This window comes from Bos indicus x Bos taurus, chromosome 11 (genome assembly GCF_003369695.1).
Source record: "Bos indicus x Bos taurus breed Angus x Brahman F1 hybrid chromosome 11, Bos_hybrid_MaternalHap_v2.0, whole genome shotgun sequence".
NCBI lineage: Eukaryota > Metazoa > Chordata > Mammalia > Artiodactyla > Bovidae > Bos > Bos indicus x Bos taurus.
This window is the reverse complement of record NC_040086.1, coordinates 47,116,739-47,130,350: the sequence shown is the minus strand read 5'-3', so window position 1 is coordinate 47,130,350 and position 13,612 is coordinate 47,116,739. Positions and strand designations below refer to the sequence as shown.

The window sequence follows — 13,612 nt, the reverse complement described above, 5'->3', positions numbered from 1 at the left end:
GGTAGTCAGACAAACCACAAAACTATCTACCAGAGAGAACTTCAGAGTCCAACAGGCCCAAGTGAAACAAAGCACATCAGCTTTGTCTGTCTGTATTCAAAGAACTTTGACCAGTGAGGTTGCTGTGAAAAGTATCATAACCTCAAACTAAGCTAATATATGGGCTTCCCTGGTGACTCTGGTAAAGAATCTTCCTGCAATGCAGGAGACGCAGAGATTTGGCTTTAATCCCTGAGTGGGGAAGATCCCCTGGAGGAGGAAATGGCAACTCACTCCAGTATTCTTGCCTAGGAAACCCCATGGAAAGAAACACCTGGGGGGCTACAATCCATGGGGTCGCCAAGAGTCAAACACAACTGAGCGACTAAGCAATGACAACAACAAAGCTAACATACAGTCATCGTATGGGACTCCTCCTGGTTACCATATCCAAAAGCACATGGTGAGAAGTTCAGCTCAAGATTTGTTAATATTAATAGTCATGAAGCCATTTTAAATTTAGGGGCTACAGGGAGTTCCCTGATGATCCAGTGGTAAAGAATCTGCCTTCCGATGCAGGGGACGTGGGTTCAACCCTTGGTGGGGGAACTAAGATCCCACATGCCACACATCACAACTGGAGAAGCCTGTATGCTGCAGCCAACACCCAGCACAGCCTAAATAAACAGATAAATTAAGGGGCTACATTTCTCTTTAAAAAGTAGTATGCTTTTGGGGAAACAAAAACAGTTCAGAAAATCTCAACAAAGAAAAAGCCGATGAACTCTGGTCTTACTGTACTTCTAAACATCAACAGCAACATCATCTAAATACACACTTCTCATTGCCACTGCGAGGTCCAACGGCTCTCACAGTTTTCTGGGTGCGCTGCAGAAGCAAGATGTCTTCTTCTTGTTCCATTTCATCATTATCCCACTGGCGACAACCCAGAGCTGAACAGATGTACCTCACCTGAAAAGACAGGTGTAAAATTAGTAAAGAGAATACATTCCAGGAGATCACAGACAGTAAAAGACTCTCGATAATTTATAAAAAGTGAAAGGAAATTGAGGAAATGTATAAAAAGTACTCAAGGATTAAGAAGCAACAGCTGTACTGTTTAGCACAGGGGCCTCTACTCAATACTCTGTAATGGCCTATATGGGCTTCCCTGGTGGCTCAACAGTACAGAATCCGCCTGCCAAAGCAGGAGACATGGGTTCAATGGAGAAGGAAATGGCAACCCACTCTAGTATTCTTGCCTGGAAAATCCCATGAAAGCTACAGTCCAAGGGGTCGCAAAGAGTTGGACACCACTTAGCGACTGAACAACAATGACAGTGGCCTATATGGGAAAAGAATCTTAAAAAAGAGTGGATATATGTACAACTGATTCACTTTGCTGTGTACCTGAAATTAACATAACACTGTAAATCAACTATACTCCAATAAAATTTTTTTAGTAAATTTTTAAAAACTGGAAAAAAAAAAGCAGCAATAGCTAGATTACCACCAGTTCCTAAAATGAAACATTCAGAACCATAGAAGTGCCAGTGAATATTTACTTCAGGGAACAAGTTTCAGGATTTAGACAATTTCAGTCTTACTGTGAGCATTTATTTCCATGAAGAAATGGAGAGCTAGTTGTGATCTCTTAGTAATAATACCATGAATAAAATCCAAGGTGAGCTAAAAAAAAAAAAAAAAAAAAAAACCACCTCGGAGATTCCATATAGCAGATGCATTTAGTTCTAAAAAATTCAAACCTTCTCTAACAGCTGTTAGCATTTTCAAGTACCTCTTTCAAATCCTCATTCAAAGGAAAGGGGAAATTCTTTGAATGGTGTGACCAAAATCCTCACAGAAAGAAGCGTACCTGCTAGGATACCAGAATTTTGGAGCAGCACATCAAACCACAAAACTAGCTGCCCAGGTTCAGTCCCACTGCTTCACAAATGAGAACACTGAAGGAGAGAGAGGACCATAAGGCCTCCTCAGTACAATACAGATGCAGGTGGCTGGAGAAGGCAAAAAAAAGCTTGCGAGAACAAGAAGGGCCTATGGGCCGAACACTCAGACAAGGGATCATCAAACTTGAAAAACTCAAGGATCAAAGACCTTTTCTCTATTCTTCCTTGTTTTCAAGTCTATATACAAATATTCAAGTATCAATGTGTTCAGGGGTTAGAAAGAGATTTTTACCTTTCTAAAAAAGCGTATTTTTAGTTATTCCCAACAATGGATTTATAAGACCCAATCTTAACAGTCAGATTATTTCCTAAGAGCTAAGAATGGAGAAAGCATAGGTCATTAACAGCATGACTTTTTCATCAGACAGATTTAAATCAAATCTGACCTTGGAAGTTTCTGAACCTTTGAAAGCCTCAATTTTCTCATCTTAAAATGAGCACGAACTTGCCTCTTAGATTCTCTCATGACAGGCTCAAACTAGAGAAATAAATAAGTAGTAGCGCTTATTCTTATCATCAGGATTATTATTAATCCTTGGAGCATTCCTCATCTATCCAAATAAAAAATTTTAAATGTAACCATTAGAAATATTGTGATGATTTCAAAATGATGCATGAAAAATGCATCTGACACACAGCAGACCAGTTATTCCTTCTCTTCCTTCTGCTGTTCCTGGCTCTGCTGTTTGACTCTGTTGTTTATTCTGTTGTTTTGGATAAATTCAGTTTTTCTTAATAGTACTTCCCCCTTTCTACTTCACAGTTCTTTTATCAAAAGAAATGATATCCTTGGGGAAAAATTATAACAGACCTCAACCAGTAATAGTACAGTTTAAGAAATTATTTCTTCTATTCTTGTTTAGTCTGACTGTGTTCTTGCCTGGAGAATCCCATGGACAGGGGAGCCTGGTGGGCTGCCGTCTATGGGGTCGCACAGAGTCGGACACGACTGAAGTGACTGAGCAGCAGCAGCAGCTCCCCAAACAAACTAAACATTTTTACTCACCTTTCCACTATATGCACTGAGTCCATATGTAGTGAGAGACTTTCCTCCAACCAAGACAACATCATCTCCAAACTTATAAGACGATTCGAGAAGTGATTCAACTGTAAACGGAACTGTTTCCATGCTCTCACGGTCCCGGTCCCACTGGAAGAGGTCTCCATCCAGGGAAGGAATGATCATCTTGTTCCCAAATACCTAAAATAAAAGCTAACTTTTAAAAGGATTCTATGAATGAATAAAGAAGATGTGCTACACATATACAATGGAATATTACTCAGTCATAAAAAAGAGCGGAACAATGCCATTTGCAGGAACATGGATGGACCTAGAGATTATCACGCTAAATGAAGTAAACCAGACAAAGATAAATATCATACATATCACTTATATGTGGAATCTAAAACACAACACAAATGAACCTAACTACACAAAAGAAACAGACTCACAACAGACACTGAGAATATACCTGCGGTTGCCAAGGGATGGAGGGTGGGGGAGGGATGGATTGGAAGGTTAAAACTAGCAGATGTGAACTATTATACATAGAATGAGTAAACCAACCACAAGGTCCCACTGTTTAGCATAGGGAATTATATTCAATATCCTGTGATAAATCAAATAGGAAAAGAATATGAAACAGGATATATATATATATAACTGAATCACCTTGCTGTACATAGAAATTAACACGACATTGTAAATCAACTATATGTCAATAAAACAAATAAATAATAAAAATAAAAGGATAAAAATAAATATAAATATAATTAATTAATAGTTAAACAATTGACAAATTAATTAATAATTAAATAATTACCAAATTAGTTAATGATTAAATAAATAATAAATAATTTTTAAAATAAATAAAAGAATCAGCAGGAACTAACAGCCGTGGTCTCATGCCTGATGTACTTTGGCCTCTGGAGCAGCATACAAAGTTGTACAGCTTATCAACCAAAAGCAATTTAAAAGAACCACCCGTCTCTCCTGGGGCCCACAGGTACACTCCAGTATGGTTTTCCTCAAACTCTGTTCACCAGGAGCCAAGAGTGTTCCATAACAAGACCAAATTGAGAGTTCTGTGACTAAGTGTGTTCAAGCAGAAGTTACTGTAGGAGTTCTTATGGTGATTACTATGCTAATGGATAATGTAATTTTCTAGTAAAGGGACAGTTTATGCAGCACTTTCCAGGCCTATTTTACCCAAGCCAGTTACCATCAATGATTCAGGTCTAAGGAACATAGGTTGATTTAAGCAGCATCCCACTCTTTCTTTCATTCAATTTCTCAGATCTGCTATGAGCAAGAAGCCTGGTAACCAAGCTTAATGATTTCATGCTCTTAGTTGTCCTTCCTTCTTTTAACAACGTTTATGGAGGGCCTATTACATGTCATAGGAAATACTGCCATGGTCTCATGCCTGATGTACTTTGGCCTCTGGAGCAGCATATGAAGTTGCACAGCTTATCAACCAAAAGCAATTTAAAAGAACCACCTGTCTCTCCTGGGGCCCACAGGTACACTTCAGTATGGTTTTCATAGGAAACAGAATAGGAAAGACTAGAGATCACTTCAAGAAAATTAGAGATACTAAGGGAATATTTCATGCAAAGATGGGCTCAATAAAGGACAGAAATGGTAGGGACCTAACAGAAGCAGAAGATACTAAGAAGAGGTGGCAAGAATACACAGAAGAACTATACAAAAATGATCTTCACGACCCAGATAATCAGGATGCTGTGATCACTCACCTAGACCCAGATATCCTGGAATGTGAAGTCAAGTGGGCCTTAGGAAGTATCACTAAGAACAAAGCTAGTGGAGGTGATGGAATTCCAGTTGAGCTCTTTCAAATCCTAAAAGACGATGCTGTGAAAGTGCTGCACTCAATATGTCAGCTAATTTGCACAACTCAGCAGTGGGCACAGGACTGGAAAAGGTCAGTTTTCATTCCAATCCCAAAGAAAGGCAATGCCAAAGAATGCTCAAACTACCGCACAATTGTACTCAGCTCACATGCTAGTAAAGTAATGCTCAAAATTCTCCAAGCCAGGCTTCAGCAATACGTGAACCGTGAACTTCCAGATGTTCAAGCTGGATTTAGAAAAGGCAGAGGAATCAGAGATCAAATTGCCAACATTCGCTGGATCATCGAAAAAGCAAGAGTTCCAGAAAAACATCTATTTCTACTTTACTGACTGCCAAAGCCTTTGACTGTGTGGATCACAATAAACTGGAAAATTCTGAAAGAGATGGGAATACCAGACCACCTGACCTGCCTCTTGAGAGATCTGTATGAAGGTCAGGAAGCAACAGGTAGAACTGGACACGGAACAGACTGGTTCCAAATAGGAAAAGGAGTACGTCAAGGCTGTATATTTTCACCTTGCTTATTTAACTTCTATGCAGAGTACATCATGAGAAACACTGGGCTGGACGAAGCACAAGCTGGAATCAAGAGAAATACCAATAACCTCAGGCATGCAGATGACACCACCCTTATGGCAGAAAGTGAAGAACTAAAGAGCCTCTTGATGAAGGTGAAAGAAGAGAGTAAAAAAGTTGGCTTAAAGCTCAACATTCAGAAAACTAAGATCATGGCATCTGGTCCCATCACTTCATGGGAAACAGATGGGGAGACAGTGGAAACAGTGGCTGACTTTATTTTTGGGGGCTCCAAAAATCACTGCAGATGGTGACTGCAACCATGAAATTAAAAGACGCTTACTCCTTGGAAGGAAAGTTATGACCAACCTAGACAGCATATTAAAAAGCAGAGACATTACTTTGTCAACAAAGGTCCGTCTAGTCAAGGCTATGGTTTTTCCAGTAGTCATGTATGGATGTGAGAGTTGGACTATAAAGAAAGCTGAGCGCTGAAGAACTGATGCTTTTGAACTGTGGTGTTAGAGAAGACTCTTGAGAGACCCTTGGACTGCAAGGAGATCCAACCAGTCCATCCTAAAGGAAATCAGTCCTGGGTGTTCTTTGGAAGGACTGATGTTGAAGATGAAACTCCAATATTTTGGCCTCCTGATGCGAAGAGCTGACTCATTTGAAAAGACCCTGATGTTGGAAAAGATTGAAGGCAGGAGGAGAAGGGGATGACAGAAGATGAGATGGTTAGATGGCATCACCAACTCAATGGACATGAGTTTGGGTAAACTCCGGGAGTTGGTGATAGACAGGGAGGCCTGGTGTGCTGCGGTTCATGGGGTTGCAAAGAGTCGGACACGACTGAGCGACTGAACTGAACTGAACTGATTACATGTCAGGGACTATTCAGTTGCTTAGGATACACAAGTAAGCAAAACAAAAAGAAAACAAAAACACCTGCCAATGTGGCTCTCAAACTCTGGACTGGGGAGTTAAAGAACATAATAAATAATTACAGACTATGTTAGGGGATAAATGCCATAAGGAAAAAAATAGAACAAGATGAAGGAGGAAGGGAAAGTATATGCATAGGAGGGGAAGGGACTGTCATTAATGGTTAAGTTCAGGGCAGGCTCCCATAGAGAAAGTAACATCTGAGCAAACTCTAAACACAAGTACTAACTCTGATGATATAGGGGAACAGCCCTTGCAAAGGTCTTAAGCAGGAAGTACACGGTGACAGCGGAGGGGAACAGGCTGGAGAGACAAGGATGGAGAGCAAGCGGAAAGCCCAAAACTGTGGTGGTTGTGGACAGTGGAGGTGATGCCGGTGGTTAGATTAGGGATGCGATTGGAAGGTAAAGCCAGTAGGATTTCATGGTGGATTCCCTGTACACACGAGCGAAAGAAAAGAGCCCAGGATGACTCTAAAGGAGCCCAGGATGGCTCTAAAGGTTTTGGCCAAGAACACCTTGTTTCTGGAGAAAGAGTTTAAATTAGTACATGCCTTTGTGACACTGGCCTTTCAGCATTAACAAATAGACGCAACTCAGGAATTCCCTGGTGGTTCAGTGGTTAGGACTTGGTGCTGTCAGTGCTGGGATCCAAGTTCAATTCCTGGTCAAGGAACTAAGGTCCTGCAAGCCATGTGGTGCAAAAAAAAAAAAAGGACACAGCTTGACTTATTTCAGCTAATGCCACAACTATTTTCCTGACTGTGAAGGCTCAAAACTTTGGAAAAGGGGCTATGAAAGAAGTATGAGTTTAAAAACCAAAAGCCTCCAAACAAATGTCGATATAAACGTAAAAAAATTTTTTTTTTTCTCTATGGACTTTTTTGTTCCTTAAGCAGCAGAATCTTTTCTTTAAAGAGATACTTACAGGGATATTTTAAAGAGATCCTTTTCTGTCACAAAGAGTTTTAAGTGTTGTTCAGTTAATATATTCTTTCCCCCACCCCTTACCCCCAGGTTTGTCCCACACTCCTGGAGTTCTAGAAAACAGGTTGAAAAACACGACTCTAATCCACTTCTTTCCTTCATTTCGTAGTTCAAATCCTTATATCTCTGGTTTGAACTATTATAATAATCTCTTCACAGGTCTTAGCTGGAAATTTCCTCAACCTAACCTCTGCGTATCTTCTAGATTAATCTCTAAGTCAGTTAAGCTTGTTATGACACTATTCAAAAATCCTCAATAGCTCTCCATTATCTTCTTACTAAAGACCCCAAATCCTAAGTCCAACATTCAAAGTCCTCTAAACACAACCTCATACAACCTTCTCCTCCTTGTCTTTCTTTTTTAAATTTTTTAATTTTTTTTTTCCTCCTTGTCTTTCACCTTTCCCCACGTGGGTGGAAATCAGGCATCATTACTTAGGCAGGATATTTAATGTTATTACTGTTATTGTTCACTTATGTCATTGTCAATGTCATTCATTCTCCCTGGAACACCCCAGTACCAACTCTGCCCACTGAAATCCCATTCGGCCTTCAGGCTAGCATCACTTATATTTTTCCTTTGAAATCCAAGAAAATTTTAGCAGTGGAAGTTCACTGACCTAAGTCTTCCTACTATACTTTTTGCTGTGACTATACTGAGGCAATATTACAGTCTCCAAAAGTGTTCACTGTACTGTTAAATGTTAAATATGTTAATGTGTACGTGTTTATGCTTATACAGTGGCTATAAAATTAATGCACTCAAACCTAGTGGGCAGACTCTATCAAACTCCGTTCCCTCAGCAAGAGAACAAAGGCCTCTGAGAGACATGGCTGACTCTTGGGCTGGGGCAAGGCAGGTAGAAGGTGAATCTTTAATATCTTATTGGTCTGAAAAGTAAGAATATATATAAAAAAAAGATGGAAACATGTCACTGACCACATCTGGAACTGAAGCACCAGAATGATTAACTACTGAATTATAAAGCATTGAAAAAAAATAAGGAATTTATGAGTCCATATTGTTAACAAATAGATAAAATAAACAACATATGGGAGAGAAGGGAATGCTTTTACTGCAATAAAATGCCAAGAGTCTACTGATATATTTGAAGGGAGGACTGCAGTTGGAAAAATTAGCATCTTGCAGTCATCACAGTTAAGACTGTGTCAGGCAAAAATCAGCCATGGTGTTAAATCTAGGGGTAATTTTGACGAGGAGCAGGATATCTGCATGGTCCTAAAGTATCTTCCTGCACTTCCCTGGTGGCTCAGTGGTAAGGAATCCAACAGCCAATGCAGGAGACGCAAGTTCAATCCCTGGGTCGGAAAGATCCCCTGGAGGAAAAAATGGCAACCCAGTCCAATATTCTTGCCTAGAGAATTTCATGGACAGATGAGCCTGGCAGGCTCTAGTCCATAGGGTCGCAAAAGAGTTGGACATGACTTAGCAACTAAACAATAACAAAGTATCTTCCAAACTGCTTATGAGTAACAGTAGATTAAAAACAAAAAAACAGAAAAGTCATTATATAGCGGAGAATTTAGACAATACCTTGACCAGATGATCAAATGAGTTTGATAGACAGGAAACCCTAAGAGAAGGTTACCTACACAGCATTCTGAACCAAGAATGCACAGCCTGGATCTAATTATCAGGAAACATCAGACAAGCACAAAAGAAGGAAAATTCTATTTTATTTTTAAGTAAAAAGCCAGAGAGACAATATTTTTCAAAAATGTCAATGTTGTAAAAGATAGTGTCTGTGGGGAAAAAAATCCAGATTAAAAGAAGCTAATGTGACAAGTAACTGTACTACCTGACCCTAGACTAGATGCTACACTGGTAATGAAAGACACCATAAAAGACATTATTAAGTCAACTGATAAAACTGGAATATAGACGACTGATTAAAAGTTGATGACTGTACTGTGGTTATGTAAGAGAGTATCTCTATTAAGAAATGCATGCTGAAGCATTTAGGAGTAAAGAGCTATAACGGATATTTCATTTATCTTTAGATATTTCAAAAAAAAAAAGAGTATGTATGGGGGTTTGGGAGAGGAGAGATTACACATACAACTCAAATGATAGAGCAAATAAGTTTTGAGCAGATTAATCTGGGAACACAAGGGTTGGTTCTTTTTTTTTTTTTTTGGTACTACTTTTCATACCAAAACGTGTGCAACTTCTTGTACTGTGAAATTACTTCCAAATAAGAGATTAAAGAGAACAGATACTCAGCTTTGCAGCTGTAATTAAACTCAGAAGGCTATACCATGAAATTGAAGGTTCATCATAATTCTTGCTATTTAAAGATCTCCAACTATTTCTCTTTATTTTTTAAAAATCTAAATTTGGGGAGACTTCCCTGACGGCTCAGTGGTTAGGACTCTTCCGCTCCACTGCCAGGGGCCTGGGTTCAATCCCTGGTCGGGAACTAAGATCCCACAAGCCATGTAGCACGGTCAAAAGTAAATAAATACATAAATAAAAATAAGCATTTGATTTAATGAGCTCTCAAATGACACGGGCATGTATACATATACACCGCAAATTATCTTAGAATTTTAACATTACTATTTTATTCTTTGCTTTCTTCTATTTATTGATAACAGATAAAAAAATTCTAATTTCAAAAATCAAAGCTTTTCATCTTTTGAAGAATGTTCAACTCAAAGTTGTCATTAAGAACAGATTTAGGTCATGGTGAAGCTACCAAAGTAATCTCCCCTTTTAAGTTACACATTAGTCAGGAAATCAAGAGTTTATTGTTCTCTACCATCCACATTCTCTCTTCTATTTACTACAACAATAAATTCAAACTATGATATAAAAATGATAATAAGGGACATCCCTGGTGGGCCAATGGCTAAGACTCCTGGCTCTCAATGCACGGGGTTTGAGTTCAATTCCTGGTCTGGGAACGAGATCCCACATGTTGCAACTAAAGATCAAAGGTCCTACATGCCACAACTAAGACTTGATGCAGTGAAATAATATTTTTTTAATTATAATAAAAATAATGATAATAAAAACTTCAATAAAATGATAAAATTAAAAAACAGGTATTGTCTGGTAATGTCAACAGCAAGCACTGGCTGAGGACAAATAGGCAGAGCAGGTGTGTATCACTACAAGAAAGAGGAAGAGTGGTTGCTGGGTCTGCAGGAAACAAATAACATTTATTTTTACTTGTTTCCTCTTCCATTAAACAACTTCTCTTTCTCTAAACAAGCGGCAAGTCCTTAGGGAATGCAAAGGCTTCGAAGTGCAACCACCCTCAATCACTACCCCCCCACCCCCTACACACAAAAAAGAACAAACAAAAACCTCCATCAGATGAACAGGAGCTAAAGTTCACCTTTGCTTCCAAATGTAAAAGAAAGTAAACTTATCTGCAATTAAAAATATGGTTTAAACAACCAAGAAGATGTCATGTGATTGACCATATGGAGACAAACTGCCTTATTTTATTTGCCTTTTTTTTTTTTTTTGGACTTATTTTAAAAGAGGACAAAACCCAAAACAAAAAAGCATTATGATTCCAGCCTTGATCATGTCATATTTCTGGATGATGATTTTAAAGTTTACTTTCAAATAGCTGCTCTTCACTAATTGGCTGCTTATGAGTCATACTCACGGCTGCTAACCTCTGCACCAATCTTTGTGAAGTCTTTGAGGCTGCAGCTGTGAAAGCAGATGGTGCTTTTTCCTTGAGAGCCACAGAAGCGGTCGAGGCCTGCAGTTCAGGTAGAGAGATGACCTCACCTCTCAGAAAAGCATTACCTCACCCTCCCAGCATAGGAATGAGTCACCCGGAGAGTCAGCTGCAAATCTCTTGGTATAAAAAAAATGTAGGTTATGGTGATGCATTTTCACATTCCACCAGTTTGTCTCTGGAAGGAGCCATTTGTTCTGATTCGCTGCTCTGCATCTCAGACTAATTACGTGCTTCGCTTCCCACTTCAGTCATTTTCAAAAACACACACGCTTATTATTTGGGGGTGGTGGCGGGGTTTCCCTCTATTTGTTTTTTCCTGTGAATAATTTTAAAATAAAAGGTTTGTCAAATTGGCAGGCAAACTCGGTATCAAAGATCCAACCCCGGTCTTTAACCACCAAGTCACAAAGCAGCTTAGTAAAAGTAATTTAGTTACCATTTCTGATCAAAACCTGAATGGCATAATGCATACCAGTGGCACCCAGAATCAAGGACTGCTATTTGAAATCAGAATGTGAGGATAAGAACTCTGTTTTCAAGTGGCAGAAGGAACTTCAACTGAGAAAATAAAGGAACTGACTGAAAACAAAAATTCCTTTTATTTGAAAAAAACATATTTTCATTTGGTTCTTCGTTCTTTTTCTATGCGATCACCTCCCCACCCACCCAGCCCCAACCTCCCACCATCAACACATACACTTTGGGTGGGTAATATTCAACTTTAACTTAAAATGAAAGTTTTGAAACATCAAATGTAAAGAGATGACTATAATAAAACCCCATGTGTCTATGACCCAGTTTCAACAATCATCAGCATTTTGCTACTTTCCATTCATCTGCTACATCTATTTGTTAGGGCAGTATTTTAAAGTCAGTCACAGGCATCATGTCATTTCACCTACACATACTTCAGTAGTTGCTGCTGAGAAATAAGTACCACGCCAAATGTTACATCTAACAGAATTAAGAGGAATTCCTTAAAAATCATCTAACATTCAAATTTCCCTGACTGTTGCAAAAACATACTATATAATTGGGGCTTCCTTGGTGGTGCTGGTGGTAAAGAACCCACCTGCCAAGGCAGGAGATGTGAGAGATGTGCGTTCAATCCCTAGGTCAAAAAGATCCCCTGGAGGAGGGCATGGCAACACACTCCAGTATTTCTGCCTGGGAAATCCCATGGACAGAGGAGCCTGGTAGGCTATATAGTCCATGGAGTCTCAGAGTCAGACACGACTGAAGTGACTTAGCACTCAGAACTATATAATTCATTTGCTCCAACAGGAATATAAAGTCCACATATCACATTTTATTCTTTTTGTCCCCTATCAGGCCCCTTTTACTCCCTTTTTCTCGCTTTGGTTTACTTGAGAAACCAGATTATTCATCCTACAGAATGTCCCTCAGTGTGGATTTTGCAAGTGACTTGTTACTTTATTCCCAGTATTTCTTTCCTTTCTTTCCTTTTTCCCCCCTTTTTCTTTTCAAAATTTATTTGGCTACGCCAGGTCTTGGTTGCAGTGTGTGCGATCTAGTTCCCCGACCAGGGATCAAACCCAGGCCCCCCTTCATTGGGAGCATGGAGTCTCAGCCACTGGTCCACCAGGGAACTCCCTATTCCCTGTATTTCTTTAAAAGGTGTAATAAAAACTGGAGCTTTGATCTGATGCAGCTTTGATGTTTTGGGACAAGACTACCTCACAGGCTGTGCTGTATATTTCCTATTATATTAACAATCAAGGTCAGACATTCTCATTCATTTCTGTATCACCTATGACTGGTTTCTCACTACAAGTAGAAAGACTGCATAACCCACAAAGCCCAAGATATTTACTATCTAGCCCTTTACAGAAAAAGTTTGCCAACCCCTGAGTTATGTCATATGTGTTACTATTAATCAGTGGATTCAGTACAGTCAGTCTGGTCCCTCCATTTTAAAGAGTCCCATCAACTTTTCACCATTTTAGTATCAACTGAGGATCTACTACTTCAATAAAATGATAAAAGAATGACTTTCAATTCTATCATTCTTTCTTCATTTCTTAGCTAGAATTTTTCTAAAAAAGAACTTCCCTTGTTTGGCTTTAGATGCTGGATTTGCCTCTAGTTCCCTGATCAGGGATGGAATCTGGGCGTCCTGAATTGGGAGCTTGGGGTCTTAACGACTGGACCATAGGAAAGTCCCCTCCACAGCTATTTAAAAAGGTATGTCTACAATAAACGCTGGAGAGGCTGTGGAGAAAAGGGAACCCTCTTACACTGTTGGTGGGAATGCAAACTGGTATAGCCACTGTGAAGAACAGTATGGAAATTCCTTAAAAAACTGGGAATAGAACTGCCATATGACCCAGCAATCCCACTGCTGGACATATACCCTAAGGAAACCAGAAATGAAAGAGATACATGTACCCCAATGTTCACTGCAGCACTATTTACAATACCTAGGACATGGAAGCAGAGAAGGCAATGGCACCCCACTCCAGTACTCTTGCCTGGAAAATCCCATGGATGGAGGAGCCTGGTGGGCTGCAGTCTATGGGGTCGCTAAGAGTCAGACACAACTAGGTGACTTCACTTTCACTTTTCACTTTCATGCACTGGAGAAGGAAATGGCAA

At 39.5% G+C, this 13,612-nt stretch overlaps 1 protein-coding gene across 2 annotated transcripts in view; it reads right to left on the bottom strand.

Moving 5' to 3' along the window:
* EIF2AK3 (eukaryotic translation initiation factor 2 alpha kinase 3) overlaps positions 1-13,612 on the bottom strand; it is an 81,952-nt gene that overhangs the window by 36,374 nt on the left and 31,966 nt on the right. For both annotated transcript variants that reach the window (XM_027555477.1, XM_027555478.1), the window contains exons 3-4: positions 2,956-3,150; positions 818-951 (exon numbers count right to left, since the gene is read on the bottom strand). In XM_027555477.1, coding sequence (XP_027411278.1) covers positions 818-951; positions 2,956-3,150 — 329 coding nt within the window. The remainder of the gene's footprint in view (positions 1-817; positions 952-2,955; positions 3,151-13,612) is intronic.